We start from the raw sequence: 17558 nt of genomic DNA, 5'->3' as shown, positions 1-17558 counted from the left end.
ACCCACAACTATCAAGGCATCAAATGTGTTCCATGCATCAACAAAATAATGCTGCGTAGGGGTGGAAAGAACAGAAAAACAACAGAAGAAAAGGACAGAACATAAGACATTTAAAAATGGAAAGAACAGAAAGTAAAGGAGAGAGGAGAAAAATAAGATAAAAACATTATATACATGAGCATTGGAGTTTTAGTAGGAGAGAGGGAAAGAATCAACAAAATTAAACGGCAAAAAAGAAAAGAAGGGGCAGTCTAAGAGTGATGGACAGCAGAGGAAGAGCAGCGGCGATCGGTCATGCTTGTCCATGAGAGGAAAATGTCAACAACAACAACAACAACAGTAAAGAACATATTGCAACAAAATCACAACTAAAAAACGCCCCTGTTGCTGTAGTTAAAAAAATGAAAAGATGTGTAAGTCTTGAGATTGGTCAGTGAGTTAGTTCAGTTAGTGAGGGAATCAAACCTGAGGACAAGTCACAGTCTGACAAAAAGTAAAAAAAAAAAAAAAAGACCCAGACAACATCTCAGATACTGTAAGGAATAAGGAAAGAGGACGCAAGACAGAAACCCTTTGCGTTCAAAGCTAAACCCTGCATCTGCTCCCTCTACTTTTTTTTATGAAACCCAGGACAAAGCTCGTTCTTGCTCAGGAACCCTTGTGGTTGGGGGTCCCCTGAGTAGCAGTGGCCATCTTGGAGTTAAGGATGGAGGGACAGAAGAAACAGGAGAACGAAGAGAAAGAAGAAGGCAGAGAAAGAAGGGAGAGAGATGAAGAGAAGAGACAGCACAACACAGAGTAGACACAAAGGAAAGGAGAGTGGCAGGGAATGAAAGATTGAGAAGAAGCAAGAGGGCACAAGACAGAGAGAAAGAGGGAGCGACAAGGAGGGAGATTGGGCATCGTACTTACGTTGATCTCACTGAGAATGACGTCTATTATGCTGCCAATTACGATGAGGAAATCAAACACATTCCAGGGATCACTAAAGTACCCCTACACAGGATGAGGTGAGCAAGAGGAGGAGGAGGGGGGAGGGTAAGAAAGGTAGGTTAGAAGGAAAACAACATCTGCTGCTACTTCGCAGCCCTATTAAGGTAGTATGAGGTTGTACAGTACACTGAGGAAACAGAAAATAATCAGCTGATGACCCAACACATAAAAGAATTCTAATTATAATTAACAGAATCAACTTGTTTCCCTTGCAGTATCTGTTCATCAAGAGCAGCTGAATTCCCTGGTCTGTTAAGGAAGTCGTGTTAGATAGCAGTTACTTTAGTCTCCCATCTGCATCTTGGAGCGATTCAGTGATGCTGTGGCAGCGATTATACTGAAAGCCCACTTTGTTTACTTAGCTTATTGCGTGCAAAGTGAATATTTATGAAAAACATCCACATAGCTTCAGGCCAAAACAGTATTATATAGGCTGGTAAAATAAAAATATTCTATATCTACTGTAAAAGGAGTTGTATCTTAGAAAGACTGTGTTATATTCTCATGTAGAGACATGACTTTAGTATAACTGAACTTGTAGAGACAGCCAAGATGTCAAAAACGAGACGATGACGAGACGGCGATAATGTCCTTAGACGCTGACTGTGACTATATTAACATGCTATACTGTTGACTAAAAATGAGGAGACTAAAATGTAATTCATAAAATAAAAATGTTAATAAAATCTCTCTTTCTTTTTGTCAGTATAATGAGGAGACCATATTTTCTCCCTCTAAATTTTCACTTGAACAGTGTTCATTCAGCTTTTTTTCTTCCTGTGCTTTGAATGCTGGCCGACCGGTGTGACGTCTGGTGCATGAGGAAAACGTTACTGTGGAGGATGTGAACTCTGGTGATGAACACAACATGCTAGGGAGAAAGAGGTGCTTAGATATCAGCTCCCCTAAAAGCATGATTTGTGATATTTCGGGGGGTCTCTAAAATATTGACAGCTTGCTTTATTGCCATTGATCTCTATATTTGCTGAGCGTCAGACTTCATCCAGCCAGAGGGAATGATCACCGGGGCTCCCCGCAGCGGCACGCAAAAATTCTTCCCTCTCATGGAAAAAAGAAAGGTCAGGTCTCAAACACAGCTGCAGCTGTTGTGTGAAGCGTAATTTTTGCAAAATGGCTACATATGATGATAAAAATTATTATTATTATAATTTTTTTTTAAAAGCGTTCCCCGAAAAGCTATGTACCACACACACTGATGTGGTTATTAGATTTTTGTAAAAAACACTACGAACTTGAAGAGGCATATCAAGGCTAACCACCTGGGAATTGAGGTAAGTTAATGTCTCCTTTGCAATAAAAATGAGAACACAGCTAAAATTCGAATCAAATCTCTATTTTCTTTAGAACAGATTGATCAAAATTCGAATCAAAATTATAGTAATGAGTTAGAAAAGACTAAAATGATGGTTAATGACTAAAACTAGACTAAAATACTTTTGATTTTCTTTTGACTAAAATCAGACTAAAATACGCAGGCTTTTAGTCAACTAAAACTTCATTAAAAAATAGTAGCCTATACAGTGGACTAAATATGATAAAAACTAACAAGAACATTTGACACAGCACTAAGACTAGGACTAAATTTTAAAATGGCTGACAAAATTAACACTAGCGCTCAGATGTTCATAACTATACAACACAGTACAAAAACAAAACAAAAAAACATTTTAAAAAATCCATGTGACTGAATCTCCCCCGAAGAAGAAAGCATAGCCAGTAAAACCTGTTAAAAAATTCAAATGCATTAGCACACATCTTCTATACAGAGCAAATGTTACTGAGACTGATTCCACATGTTGAAGACTATATCACCTGAGAAGTAAAAGTGTTAGCAAGCTGCTCCTGTGCGTGTCGACTGTTTAAAGGAAGAGTTTATTGAAGTGAAAACCGATGAAAACAAGGCACATCCAACAGTTGCAACTCAAAAACACACAAATAACTGATTTATTTTCATTAACATTGATCAACAAGGCTTGGGAACATGTCATCATGCTGCCCTTGAAGTTATTATATAAACTAAATTAATAAGAAAAAATTGCATAACTGCTTTTAAACATCTGGCAGATTAATTTAGCATTACTTGAGGTAAACATTACATTAGCAGAATGCAGAGCAGCATGAAGTCAATTCCCAAGCCTTAAAAGTTGTCTTGCACAGTCAGGGGACAAATTCCAACTGGAGCTGCCTGTGCCTGAAAATACTATGAATCATGTTACGCAGACTAAATGGTCCGAGCAGATCATTATTTTAAAGTTATTATAAGATAAACATCTATCGTAATAAAAAGACACATTTTGTAGAGCATGATTTGGATTTTGGAGCTAATTGGAAAGACAAAAGAATTAAGTTTTAATTAGTAGTGTGAAAACCCTGGCTCCCAAATACTGACATTTCTGTGGCATGACATTCATTAATTCCAACAACTAACTTCCAGCAATTAACTTTACGTATAAAATAAAACAAAGTTAAAATTAATTCCTCACACACTAAAAAGTTTGAATTAGGTTATAATGGTTAAAATGAGCAGAGTATGTAAAGGTGACAGTAGCACTATTGCAAGGTATGCTGGAGGGTATATGAACGAATCAGTCAGTCAGCTGAAGTACAAGGGCTTTATCTGTTTTTGTTACTTTTTCTATAACTCTTTATAATGTTTTGATTTACAACCTGTACTGTGCACCAATAGGGATAAATATACTATTAAACTATGTTTTCCACTAACCCTGCTGTGATAGGGGGAAGCGTTCCCCCATCTGTTACTGTTTAAATAGCTGATGCACCAGGAAGTTCTAAGATTGGACCAATAAACCCACACAGTTCCATAGCAACAACAGCAGGGTAACTAAGGAGCAGTGAAATTAAAAACCACATGATGTCTTCACATTGGCTTCCTGTCTGTCAAAGAGGTGATTTTAAAATACTGCCATTGGTTTATAAAGCACTGAATGGTTTAGGGCCAAAATACATTTCTGATCTTCTGCTACGTTATGAACCATCCAAACCTCTCAGGTCATCTGGGACAGGTCTGCTTTCTGTCCCCAGAGTCAAAGCTAAACATGGAGAAGTAGCTTTTAGTTTTGATGCACCAATATCTGGAACAAATCCCAGAAAACTGCAGGTCTGTTGAAAAGCTCAGTTTTTGTACAACAAGCTTGACAGATTTCTTTTTCCCACTGCCTTTTATTAAATAAAATGATATCTTCCACTGAACTTTAACTTTTACTGTCCTGTTTTACCTTGTTATTATTTATTATTTAACTCATTTGTTGTTTAATTGTATTTAAATGTTGTTTTATATTGCCCTATGTTGCTTTTTAGGTTACATGTAAAGCACTTAAATTGCCTTGTTGTTGAAATGTGCTGTACAAACAAACTCGCCTTGCAGTCTACTAATCATGTTTTAATTCCATGATATCATAATTATCATCTGGAGGAAATTACATGCGGATTAGGAATATACCGTTCAACATGAGTAAGCAGTTTTCAATAAATGTCATTCAATGCCTAAAATGTATTTGACTGTTCTATTCTAAACTATTCATTGGTTAGTAGTAGATTTGTACATTTATTTGATATGGTCTTCTACTGTAATTCTAATCTACTCTACTGTACAAGAATGTTATTCTCTTCTGCAGCTAGAGAAGTGGACCTACCCTGGGTTTGAAGGCTATCAGTTTAAGGATCATCTCCACAGTGAAGAGTCCAGTGAAGAGCATGTTGAGGATGTTCATGGCATCATTGAAATTTTTGGTCTGTCCATGATGCTGCAAAGACACAAACAATGTCATGTCAAACATTAATGTCCACAAAGAAAGTTTTTTTTTTTTACGGTAGTAGTCTAAAGACCTGACTGTCCATTCCCCATTTTGTGTATGTGTGTGAGAGACTCACCTGCATGGCCAGACAGATGGTGTTGAGAAGGATGAGTGTGAACATCAGGTACTCAAAGTAGGTGGAGTTGACCACATACCACACCTTGTACTGGTAGGGGTTCTTGGGAATGTAACGTCGCAGCGGACGTGCCTTCAAAGCATACTCCACACACTGCCGCTGTTACACACACAAAAACGCAGACATTTGCCTTCAGCCTCTGTCTGGTGATGTACGTCTGTGATTCCTCATTACTCTGCCTCACTGTATTTAGACTATCATAGAGGAAAAGTTGTAGGATTGTCTTTTGGCAGTCTAAAAAAGCTCTTCCACCCCCGACTACTCGTCCATCCTCACTGTGCCTTTCCATGCTCTTGCTGAGACATGGATCACAGAAAACACAGCAGCAGCGTCTTGGCCTAGATCCTTCTTTAAGCTTTAGTCTCATCTTCTGTCTGAATAGCTGCAGCTGACTCCTGGCTAGAGTCCTGAAGTAGTTCAGCCCCTAAACCTCACGTTCAGCCTCTCCAGATTCTCCCATGTCTCATCCCAACTGCCTGGCTCACACTTCCTCTCCCTTGTTCCTCCTGAATGACGTTACATGAAGTTACATTCCCACTTCAGTCAGAACAGCGTGTCCCACTCTGCCTTCTACTGTAACCTGAAACGTCATACTTCATGTCTATCTTGCTGCTAAACAAATACATAAAACTGCAGTTATACGCACACAAAGGCGTGCAGAAATTCAGTAATAGTTGATATAAAACACAAACACTACCTGGTTCTTGTCCAGCTCACAGTTTTTATATTCTTGTTCTCCTTGCTCCTGGAATGTGACGATGACGAAACCGACGAAGATGTTCATCATGAAGAAGGCAATGATGATGATGTAGATTATGAAAAAGATGGAGATGACCACGCGGTAGTTGTAGATGGGCCCGACGTCTTCAGTGTGAGAGTCAATGGCTCGGTACAGTAACCTGGGGGAGGGGGTCAGGGAAGCAGGGCGATTCATTAAAGGAAAGGAGGAAGGTGGAGATTGGTAGGCAGGCATTGCTGCATGGCTGAAAAAGCAATCAAACAGTATACATATAATATGCAGGTCAATAAACATGTGTATTGTGTTTGTATGTTGACACACACCCTGGCCAGCCCTCAAAGGTAGACACAGCAAACAGAGCCATCATGCCTTGCAGGACATCGTCAAAGTTAAAGTCACTGTTCTCCCACTTTCTCGGGTCTCTCTCAGGCTTCCCCACATCACCGTCCTTATACTTAATGTAGAAACCTCTGTAAATACAAGTAGACACACACACACACACACACACACACATATATATTCACGTGTTTAATCCAGCACTTAAGCTATGAGAGAAAGTTAACAAGCTTGCGTGCAGGAAAGATCTCTTACCTGCAATCTGCCTGAGTTTGTTTAGAGCTGTCGGAACAGAAGAAGAACTTGCCCTAATGAAAAACATAGATATTTAGGACTCAGTATTGGAAAAAAAGAAAAGAAAAAAGATTACAAGGTTATCACTGATGATATTTATGAGGCCTGCGGGTCTAGGGAGGCCTCTTCTTCTTTCCCTCCTTAATTCTTTACCTTAAAGAGTTGTACTCCAATACAGGCGAACATGAACTGGAGCAACGTAGTGACGATGACAATGTTGCCGATGGTCCTGATGGCTACAAACACGCACTGAACTACATGCTGAAAAACACACCAAAAATGAGAGTGAGTACATGGGTCTTTCGTTAAGAGGGGATTATGTGTGTATTACGTGTTTTTATATGTGTGAGTGTTCTAACCTTTAGTCCCTTGGCTCTGTTGATAGCCCTCAGTGGTCTGAGCACTCGCAGAACTCTCAGGATCTTCACCACGTTAATTGCGCTGGACCTGAAACACACATGGGATTTAACTGCCGCCCAACCAACCTGATTAAACGCACATTTAACTCTTACGACATATTTGGAAAGTTAGAACAACACACATCCTAGGTCACTTCCAATAGTATCTGCATTTAAGATTGTTAACACAAACTTTAGCATGAGTCAAAGAAAATGTGACGGGGGGGGGGGGGGGGGCACGCATAAGGTAAAGAAATTAAAGGACAGTGGCCAACTGAAGCCAACTGTATCAAAGTATGATACAAAATAATCCTAAAAAATATTTAAACAAATAAGGCATGAAAATAGCCATGATTCTCTCTAGGGATAAGTAAAGTTGGGCTTCAACTGGGCAAAGTCAAGAATATATGTTTACATAACATATTACTTACAAACTGTATGCTATTAGGCTGTGTTAAATATCACAGATTTTGAACAGGGGCTTGGAAGAGTTGCACATTTTTCTCAAGAAGTCAAACACAAAACTGATTGTAGTCTGTTTTTTTAACTACTAAAATAATGATCATACTATAGAGGGTATGCGCATGATGTCACAGAACACAGTTACGCTCACTGAGTGGCAGAAAGACAAGCAGCAGCGTTAGCTTGAATCAGCTAAAACAGAAAAAACACATCTAAAATGGGAAAGAGCTGGAACACTGGTTCTTTGGTAAGCAGTTAGGATTACTGCCGAGTCCGACCGCCTTTAATTTGAGCTAATAATCACTTGCTTTACTCGATGTCTATGAAGATTCTCAGTCATCCAGGTAATAGATATCCAACGAAGGTTAAAGTAAAGGGCAACTGGACTTGGTTGAAGACACTGGAAGACGTTTTGTCCCTCATGAGGTTGCCCTTGACTTTAACCTTCGTTGGACTTGCTTTACTCCCGGTTTGCTAAACGCAGCCATGGTAACAGATGTTTTGCCACTCAGTCCAGCGTGTTCCGGAAGGGGAAGTGACATCAACGCATACCCTCTATACTTGATAAATTTTTTATAAATAGGGAGTAGACAGCATGGTTTCCCTTTTTAACATAAATTGCCTACAATGTTAAGTACAGTACGACACACACAAACATGGACAAACATGGATAGACACACACAAGTACACCACAGACAGACCAACACAAAGACACAAACAGCCATTTACAGGCAAACAGAGAGTTATTGTGCTGTAAGAAAGTGTCAGTACAAACCAAAGGTCAAACAGTGTGACCTTTTAAAGGAAGTGAATACCTAATGAATACCTTGACATTTTGAATTTAACAATAAAGCTTAAAATTGGTCCTTCGGTAATCTGAACTAGGGTCTCCGAGTGTAATTATAACTACTTGATGTCAACAGATATCAAACATACTAAAAATCTAGCTTGCCAGTGTCTTTTACTAATAATTTAGTTTAGAAAGCTGATAGGCAAGTTATTCAGTTAACTGAAGAACAAATACAAACACCTTTTCCCATAGTGTAACAAAGAAAGAAAGAATGAAAGGAAAAAGTGTATTCAAAATGTCAATGTATCCTTTTAAGGGAGTGACATTTTAGATGGTTAAAGGAGTAGTTTACAGGGAGTGACATTACTCTGTGTTGACTTTTAAAACAGAAAGCAAGGAAAATACCCGTTGTGCAACTTTTTACAAAGGAAGGTACAGTTTAAAGGCAGTTAAAGGTAGTTCATGTGGAGTAGGATTATTAGTAACATATCACAGTCAAATCAGCTGTGATATCGCCTAGTGATATAACAATTCCTACTCATGTCAACTGAAATTTAAACTTTTTATATGGTGCAAAATGTAAAAGAAATGTACGTAGTTGTGCTTCAGTTGACTGGGAATGATGAACCTTTTACACAATTTGCAAACAGCCTGATTCTAACTAGTTTTCTCAGAGAGCAAAAATACTGTTTCTGTTCAGAGATAAGTGGTCTTCATTAATTGTAAAACATCGGCCACACTGCCATAGTTCTTTCATGTGAAATAATGTTGGTCATATATCATGCTGTCCACACAAAATATTATGAGACTATACAGGATGACAGCAGAAACATCAGATGTTTTAGATACGGTGTGATTTGTTTTAGGACTGGTTTTCATTTGCATATGAAATTACTAATCTCCTTATAAAGTTTTGCCATTTCTACTCTGATTTTTTAAGTTTTACTTCAATGCCCACAGATACTTAAATGGAAACATGGCAAGAAAGATATCCACAGAGAGATACTTCATTATTGAATAATGAGATAATAATAATAGCAAAACAGTATCAAAGGAAACGTACAGTATATACTGATACTGCAGTAAAAGGCAGTTTATAGACACTATTAAATGCAGCAGCATCACAATGAATTTGACTGTGATGTATTCAAGATATATCCCACACACAAACTACTTTTAACAGGCAAAAACAACTTTTAGCATTCAGGTGTCATTTATATAGCCTGGGAGAGTTCAGTTTATCCACAAATATGACAAGAGATTTTAACCTGAAGAATAGATAAACAAACATTTACTTGACATAAAGGTGACTACAGCACAAAAGCAAAAGCATACCATGTGTTACAAATCATCCATTAATTATCAATACAGTAGAATCTCACTAAACTATGCAGTCTTGATTACAGTCTTGGTTTTCTTTTCTCTTGTTCTGAAGGAGGCTTCAACTAAACTCCCCAAGACCATAGAAATAGCAAATCAAAAGAGTGACAGGTTCACACAGTTAAGGTGAAGGTCTGTTAAGAGGGGTTATTAATATGGACTAATATGGACTTACGTCGAGAAGTCTAGTCTATTAAGAATTAGAGACAGAGAGTGTAGTATAGCATATTAAACATCAGAGAAATTACAGCATTTCAAGGAGCACAACACTTTGATTAAAATGCTAAAGCAGTAGACGATTCAAGTACCAATTACAATGGGACAACAGTAAAAAACTTTCATCAAAAAAACCCATTTTACTGCACTCACTGTATTCCAGAGGAGATGAGGGACACACTAACCACCACCAGGTCCAGGATATTGAAATAGTTTCTACAGAATGAACCTTTATGGACGAAGGCTCCATAGGCTGTCATCTGTGGGGGTCGAAGTTCATATTTTAAAATCAAATAAAGAAGGATCAAATAACAGCTTAGTATGATGAACCATGTAGAGGGCAGTGATATTGACTGTCTTACCTTTAACACTGAGCATGGATTATATGTGTCTGCAACTAGCTGGTCTTTGTTTTAACTTTCTTTAAAGAAGGGCTTACTGCCGAGTACACATTCTTAAAGTTCTTTGAAAGTCAGTTCTCTACATTTCTGTTGTCCTGATGCAGTAAAGCCTTCTCACTAGGCACATCAACCTGGTTACTACAAATGTCAACCGTTGTTTGTCTGCAGCATTGCTAAATATCAGCAGCCAGACCGCGTAGAAGTATCGCAAATTCATACTGTAGCATTTACAGATTATATAGCCCACTTATCTTACATCAAACACATGGAATACTACCTTAAGAATTATCTCTATGGTGAAGAGTCCAGTAAAGACATGGTCTGCATAGCCCAGGATCTGAAAATATAACATCAAAGATCATCATCAGTTTAGAGACAGTATTTCCATGATTCTTTTAGTCTAATGTACACTACACAACAGTACTCCTGAGACTGACAACAACGCTCCATTTCCTACCCAATATGCAACGACTAGCTGACACAAAAGAATTGTGTTATCAGTTGTATTTACTATAACAGTGAACTGTGACAAAACTGAACCAAGGTTGCACAGCATTTTGGAGAACAAGGCTGAAGAAATTTACCAACCATCAAAACCTAACTCACACTCACTCACTTTTTAGGGTTCACCAGTAACAATACAACTCTTTCTAGGTCTAGACTTAAAAGGATTGTTTTACACACATCGCAGGAAGTGCAGTTCTTCAGGGGTTAAGGCTGAACTTATGGTCTTAATTGTAGCATAGTCCTGGATGACTCCACAACATACTGAAATAATAATACTGAGCTTCAGGTCTAATGATAATGAATTCCTATTTGACTTAAATAGACTTTGAAAACAGAGCAGAATCTGAAAAAAAACAGGACTTATTATTTCATTAAGGTTTTAGACTGAGCTTAACTGAGGTACAGCAGCCTATACCATAGCCAAGGAAAATACAATAATTGATTAGGGGTTTGTCTTGCTCACTGAGAAAAAAAACAATAAACAAAAACAGATTCAGCACACACTGTGCCCAGTCTTTACATTAGACTACAGCTCAGAAATTACACCCATAAACACTAAACAACACTAATATATAAACAGTATGGTGATGTTCTATTAGTGTATACAACTACAGTGCATATATGTCCTTCATAAATACAAATAGTACATGTTTTAGGGTTTTAGAGTTTGGCTTAAGGCTGAATATACAGTGTCTGCGGTTGCGTGCAAATTAATAAATGACATTTCTTATACTTTGAACTTGGAACCCAGAGACACGTGTGTAACTAACACTGAACTATTAACACACTTTCTTGGTTAAATGAGGGTTAACAAAAAAAACCTGAGGGCTATCATGTTTTTTTCTTTTTGAGTAATTTTTGCCTTTATTGAGGATAGAACAGCTGAAGATAGACAGGAAATGCGGGAGAGAGAGAGAGAGAGAGAGAGAGGGTAAGCCTTGCAGCAAATGAGCCGCGGGTCACATTCAAACCCAGGCCACTGCGTTAAGGACTCAAAGGCCCGGTACATGGTGTGCATGCTTTACTGAGTGCGCTAACCGACACCGCTATATGTATTTTAACCATATGTTTTGCTGTATGTGTAAATTACAAACACTATAATGTTAAGTTTCCAGCCTTGCAAAAAAAGTAAAAGAAATAATTAAATTGACAAAACAAAGCTTAATATAGATCACAGGTTCTTAACATGAAGTTAATCACAGCAGCAGTACTCAGTACAGAAATCTCCTTAAGTGTAACAGGCCAGTCACAATAAGCTTTGGTTCCTCTATATGTTGCTGTCGGCTATAATCCATTTAATACAGAATTAGTGCGTGTGGGCAACTAATGATGACTATGTTTGCTTCTGCCTGTACCTTAATGTATATCCATTCTTTTATATGTATATACTGTATTTACACTTTATTACATGCTTTTTCTTTATTGTGTGTTACCTGGTTTCTGAAGGAGTCATTCTTGACTGGGTCCTCTGCTGCCAGACTGATGCTGCTGAGCAGGATGAAGAAGAGGATGAGGTTGGTAAAGATGTTGTGGTTGACGATCTTATGGCACAGAACTCTGAATCTAAGAGAGAGAGTGAGAGAATCATGTTTGAGTCTCTTGTTTTAAAAATAATAGAAAAATGTTAAATGATCACAACATGCAGAGATAAAGAGGATGGAAAAATACAGGGAGAAACCGGCCGAGATCGGAAAAAAAGCAAAGTAGCCAGAAGGCGGAACTATAGTGTCCTCTTACTTGTTGGTGTGGCTGAAGATGAAGAAAGCACGGGCCTCAGGCATGGGAATGGCTTTTTCCTTCAACTGAATGTCGGAAAGTGGCCGAGGCCTCGGGCCCACTGGCATCTCTGGCTCATCCTCATCATCGTCCCCTGATGAGAGTGAGGAGAAGGATAGTAGTGAGAGTACATGTAAGAGGAGAAAAGCAGAAAGTACAGGAGAGGAAACAAAATGAAAAAAAGTAGGAAAAATGGCGTCTCTAAGTATAGGTGCCTTAGCAGTAGGTCACACAAAGGAAAAACTGCACCGTGTTGACACTGAAATTAAATAATAAATTAAAACACGGTTCCTAAGCAGCCCTGTGTATTCACATGTTGGTAATACCAAGTTTTCGAAAATATCTACCTAGTAGAAAACACTGTACGTCAGAAATGAAAAGTATGTATATGGGATGAGAACTACTTTTTCAGATTATTTATTAAAAATTTCACGTGGACCTTCATAGCTGCTGGCAGTTCTCATATTCAACTATTAAGTCATCAAATCATTTCATCATACACACAGTTCACACATATGGTTTGAGTGTTACCTATGTAATCATTGGCAGGATATGGGTTCTTCTCTTCACTCTCATCTCCACAGTACTCATCCATGTTAATCTGCTGAGAGAGAGCATTACATTAATTTACCACTTCATTCATTTCTCTGACTACAAACACACTTACTTGCTCACTTGTGCGCTTATTGAAGTTCGTGGCCACTTTAGTCTTTCTTGATATGTGTGTGTCTACGTGTACCTTAGTAGCAGTGTTGGTCTCTCCATCAGAGGTGATGGACTTCAGCTCTATCTTCTCTTTCTTCTCCTCCTTCAGAGGCGGCTTCTCATTGTTATGACGCTTCTCTGGACTGGCCAATCTGGAGAAAGAGGGAGGAAAAGAAGTTCCTCACCTTCAGCATCATTCTTCTTGTCCTAATCCTAGCAGTGTTAGCCGCATGTTAATCCACTAACTTGTATTGAATCATATATAAATTAACATCAGATGGCCAAAACAGACTGATAATGGGGTGTATTTCAATCACAGGGGGTGGCTGTGCTGTTAAAATCAAACCAAAAGGTTAGTGGGCCTGGAAACGGCTGTTTTCCATCACACTTTCCCCCCCAGATCAATACAGGTTGGAACCAAGAAGGAGAAATTTAACGATTTGTGCCACTAAAATCTTACATAACCAGTGCTGACAAATAACCTTTATTAGTTTATTATCATTGAGATTCTAAAATTATACAATAAAATTGGTATAGACAGAAAAGCAGGCAAGTCAGCCTGTCTTAAAAACCTAATAGTTCATGTTCTAATTGTTAAGCATTTTTAATGCTTTGATTCCAGTGCTCAGCATCCTTAATTGGCTCTGGGCATTCCTGACTATCCAGGATGCTGTAAGATTAAGCTCTCCCTTGATGCCGTTGAGATAGGCCAAACTCTCTGACTCCCTCTCTCCCCCTAGCAGTTTTCATTGGTGTTGGTCAGACACAAAAATGTTTTCTTTTCCCCTTTTCTTTCATCAACCAACTGTCGTGTCTTTCTTTCTCTTTCCGTTTACCTGGCTAGCTTTTTCCTCTCCTTCTCCTCTTCCTCTTCTTTCTGGGCGGATGTCAGGCTCTCAGCGTCTGCCAGATTATCTACAGCGATGGCCAAGAAGACATTCAGTAGGATATCTGTTCAGAGCAGTGAAGTTAAGGATGTTGCTGACCCATCAGATCATCATTATGGTTGGTTGCAAACAAAAGAGATATTCAGTAACCTCCAGCAAAGTGTTTTGGCTTCATGAATGTATCCCTATGCAAAACACATCCTTCCTTCCTGCAACTGCATCTTAAATAGGGGCTAGAAATATGATCTGATTATATTCAAATCACAATCAGCCACATTGTTATCTATTTGATAGGATCATATTTAACAAAATCGGAGAACAAGTTTGGCTGCCAATCTTTTCTCCAGACACATGTTGATTCTTCAGTCCATGTCATCACTCATCACCCCTCCACCTCCCTTCATATCCACATTATACACGCAGCTGTGCAGCTACTTTACTTAGGGCTCTGTTGCGGCAGGATACAATTTCCGCAGATGAAGAGGATGATGAAGTAGATGCAGACCAGCATGCCGGGGAATGATGGTCCACCGTACGCCATGATACCATCATACATCACAGAGTTCCAGTCCTCTCCTGTAAGGATCTATGGAGTTAGAAAATAAATTGAATAAAAATCTATTTTGCGTAAAGACAGTAAATTACATGTAAATGTTTTTGTATTTTCAAATGGAGAAGACAAAGATCATGATTTCATGGACACAAGCTGAGAATGGAGGACAGACCAAGATGGAGGAGAAAACACAGGAGGAAAACAAGGTGCAAAACAGGAACATTTGCAAAATCATTACCTGAAACACAGTGAGCAGAGACTGGGGAAAGTTGTCAAAGGTGCTGCGTCGGGTCTCGTCAAAGTTGAATTTCCCCCCAAAGAGCTGCATGCCGAGCAGGGAGAAGATGATAATGAAGAGGAACAGCAGGAGCAGCAGGGAAGCGATGGAGCGTACAGAGTTTAACAGAGAGGCCACCAGGTTGGACAGGGAGTTCCAGTATCTGGGGGAGAGACATCCAGTTTATATGTGTGCAAATAAACATTTATCTCTCACAAATGCACACTACACTTCCCGGTCTGTTTCCCCTGGTTCTTCTCTATTGATTGCAGGTTCATGCATCCTGAGGACATTCGTTAATACAATAGTTGCTTTTATTGTCCAGTACTACTTTTTCAAATATACACTCTTTGTCATCAAATAATGTTATCAAATAATCAATAAATGTCAATATTAAAAAGGTCTATATTAACCTGGTTATTTTGAATATTCGCAGCAAGCGTACACAACGTAACACAGAGATGCCAAGAGGAGACATGATCTTGGTTTCCACCAAAATGGTCTCAAGAATTCCTCCACATACTACGAAGCTGTCGAAGCGATTGAAGAGCGAAACAAAGTACGCCTGTGGAGAGTTAATATAGAAGTGAAATTAAAGGTGGCAATTAGAGGAGAATAAAAACATGAGTTTACATTTAACACTCTTGACAATCTTGGAATTGATAAAAAATCAAATCTTTTCCAATATTATACATTTTTTTTGAAAACAACGTTACTGTCAGCCACCTACCTGTAGACCCAGACTGTACATCTTCAACAGCATCTCACCAGTGAAGAGTGCTAGCAAGACTTTGTTGGCTATGTCTAATAAGTAGGAAAGAAAGGAGAGAAAGAAGAGAAGGGATTGGAAAACAAAATAGGGGTAGAATAAAAAGGGACAAGGTATGGAATAAAAGGAAAAGTGGAAAAGAAAAGACAACGCAAAGAAGTGAATAATTTACCTACGATCAAAATGAGAGTGTTTATGTATCCGTGAATGTATGTGGGTATGAGTGTTCTTATGTACCTTGTACATCAGTTAACCACTGAGGCTGCTGGTGATGTTCAGAGGCGATGGTCAGAGTGTTGAGGAAAACCAGGAAGATGACCAACCAATAGAAAACCTGTGATTTGACTGCTGCCCGGCACTTCCTCCTACACAGCCTGTTCCACCTCCGAGAGTATCGACTGAGGAGGAAGAAGCAGAGATTGAGAGAGAGAGATGGAGAGGTGAGAAAAGATGGGTGAGGGAAGAGGTAGGGAAAGGAGGGACGTGGCAAAAGAAAGAAAAAAAAAGAGGCGGAAGGGTCAAAGACAGAGGGGCCAGTACGGAAAGAGGGTGAGGAGAAGAGAGCCAGACACGAGAGGAAAGAAAGAGGAAGAGCGAGAACAAAGAATGATCAACAGAAACAAGTGAAGAAGAGAGTGTAAAACAAACAGGCGAAGGAGAGAGAGAGAGAGAGAAAAAAAGAGTCAATAATCTATCTACAGGGTAGTGACGACATCACCCCTTGGCCCCGTGGTTGTATATTGTTTGAGAGCAGAGCTGTGGAACAATTAGTCATTCTCAAAGACGTTTTGCACCAAGGAAAAGCAAGTATGAAGAGCTTTGTTGCAGAATGAGATATGCACCATTTGAGAAAAAAAAAAGGAACGTGTATTCTTACGAAATGATTGAAGGCATAAATTTAAACTGAAATGTGTTATATTGCGATTCTCAGTTCAAGGGAAATTCATGCTTCAAAAGAAGAAGTGGTTAATTCTTAGACAATTTAACATGTTGTTCTGTGTCATTTTGTACACAAGGTCTTTTGCACTTTTCTTGCTTTTCTACATTCAACTGTTGAAAATCAAAGTTATTTTTTTTCTGGTAATTGCCAGCTTCACACCTCACAGTCACCACCAGTCCACTCAAAGAGTCATGCCATTATTTTTTTTATTTTTTACCTACGCCCATGTAACAATGACTGGACAAATTAAATTTCTCCTTTTTCCATTCTCATCTTGAAATAATCTCAGTGAGAGGAATCAAAACAACTCAAGACAATCTACTTTGTTTTTGTTCTCAGCATAAAGAAGAAGAGTAGCATGAATCTCACCTTAGCCTTTCACATAAGACACTTTGAGGAGGGAATCCAATTTGACAATACACTTGTGCAGCTGTATGTACAAATGGAGGCGCCCTACCCGTTAGTGGAGCATTTGCACACTGGGAAAAATGGCAATGTGTAATTATAAGATTTTGCTCCAAATGACCTTAAAAGTCAATGGGCAGACAATAATTTGTTAATGATAGCCCGCCTTAAAACAAAGTGAATAAAAACAATAAGTTAATTGCCCTGAACAATCTGATACAACTATGATAAGCATTGTATATGTTAATTTGTTGAATCACTGTTAAATCATCTGTTGAATAACTGAAAAGGGACATTGTAACCTTAGATGTGAGAGAAGGTTCAGTGTCCTGTTGTAAGTATTAGAAGTACTTGGGGTGTCTCAGTTTCTAGAAATATGCTTGTTGGAAACTGGTTCTCACTGGAATTTGTTTTTAGAGAAAGAGACATGATAGCTAAGAAGAGCCAGACATGCCCATCTCACTGGCTTCCTGGTGCCAGTACTGTAATAAAGTACCTTCTTGTAAGACAACAGAGTCTGACCAGAGAGTGTTTTTAATTCATCATAGATGAATCAGCTGTTATTTATAAAACTAAATTAATCCAGACCACAACAGTCCTAATCAAGTATCTCTCTTTTTCTGTTGTAGGTGTCTCTCCATTATTTATGACTGGCTCCCTTTTCCACTGGTGCCCCACAACACAGGACCTGCTTGCAAGGAGATTTGTCATGTACTGTAACTGGAATGCCTCTTTTCAAACAGATCAACACAGCTCAC

The 17558-nt window shown here is 38.8% G+C and overlaps 1 protein-coding gene across 8 annotated transcripts in view; it reads right to left on the bottom strand.

Annotated features, from left to right (window-relative positions):
• The window catches only part of cacna1c (calcium channel, voltage-dependent, L type, alpha 1C subunit), a 144413-nt gene that overhangs the window by 33468 nt on the left and 93387 nt on the right, over positions 1-17558 (bottom strand). For all 8 annotated transcript variants that reach the window (XM_038738835.1, XM_038738828.1, XM_038738829.1 and 5 more), the window contains 20 exons: positions 15693-15853; positions 15417-15490; positions 15100-15251; positions 14648-14849; positions 14322-14442; positions 13806-13920; positions 13004-13121; positions 12796-12868; positions 12226-12358; positions 11922-12051; positions 10259-10318; positions 9734-9840; positions 6694-6781; positions 6488-6595; positions 6296-6348; positions 6028-6174; positions 5663-5864; positions 4906-5064; positions 4668-4778; positions 913-996 (listed from right to left, as the gene is read on the bottom strand). In XM_038738835.1, the coding sequence (XP_038594763.1) occupies positions 913-996; positions 4668-4778; positions 4906-5064; positions 5663-5864; positions 6028-6174; positions 6296-6348; positions 6488-6595; positions 6694-6781; positions 9734-9840; positions 10259-10318; positions 11922-12051; positions 12226-12358; positions 12796-12868; positions 13004-13121; positions 13806-13920; positions 14322-14442; positions 14648-14849; positions 15100-15251; positions 15417-15490; positions 15693-15853 (2398 nt within the window). The remainder of the gene's footprint in view (positions 1-912; positions 997-4667; positions 4779-4905; positions 5065-5662; positions 5865-6027; positions 6175-6295; positions 6349-6487; positions 6596-6693; positions 6782-9733; positions 9841-10258; positions 10319-11921; positions 12052-12225; positions 12359-12795; positions 12869-13003; positions 13122-13805; positions 13921-14321; positions 14443-14647; positions 14850-15099; positions 15252-15416; positions 15491-15692; positions 15854-17558) is intronic.

The sequence above is a fragment of the Micropterus salmoides genome, unplaced genomic scaffold (genome assembly GCF_014851395.1).
Source record: "Micropterus salmoides isolate LMB-PRFRI ecotype aquatic unplaced genomic scaffold, ASM1485139v1 Ms_hic_scaffold_23, whole genome shotgun sequence".
NCBI lineage: Eukaryota > Metazoa > Chordata > Actinopteri > Centrarchiformes > Centrarchidae > Micropterus > Micropterus salmoides.
The sequence above is the reverse complement of the archived record's forward strand: the minus strand, read 5'-3'. Positions and strand labels throughout refer to the sequence as shown.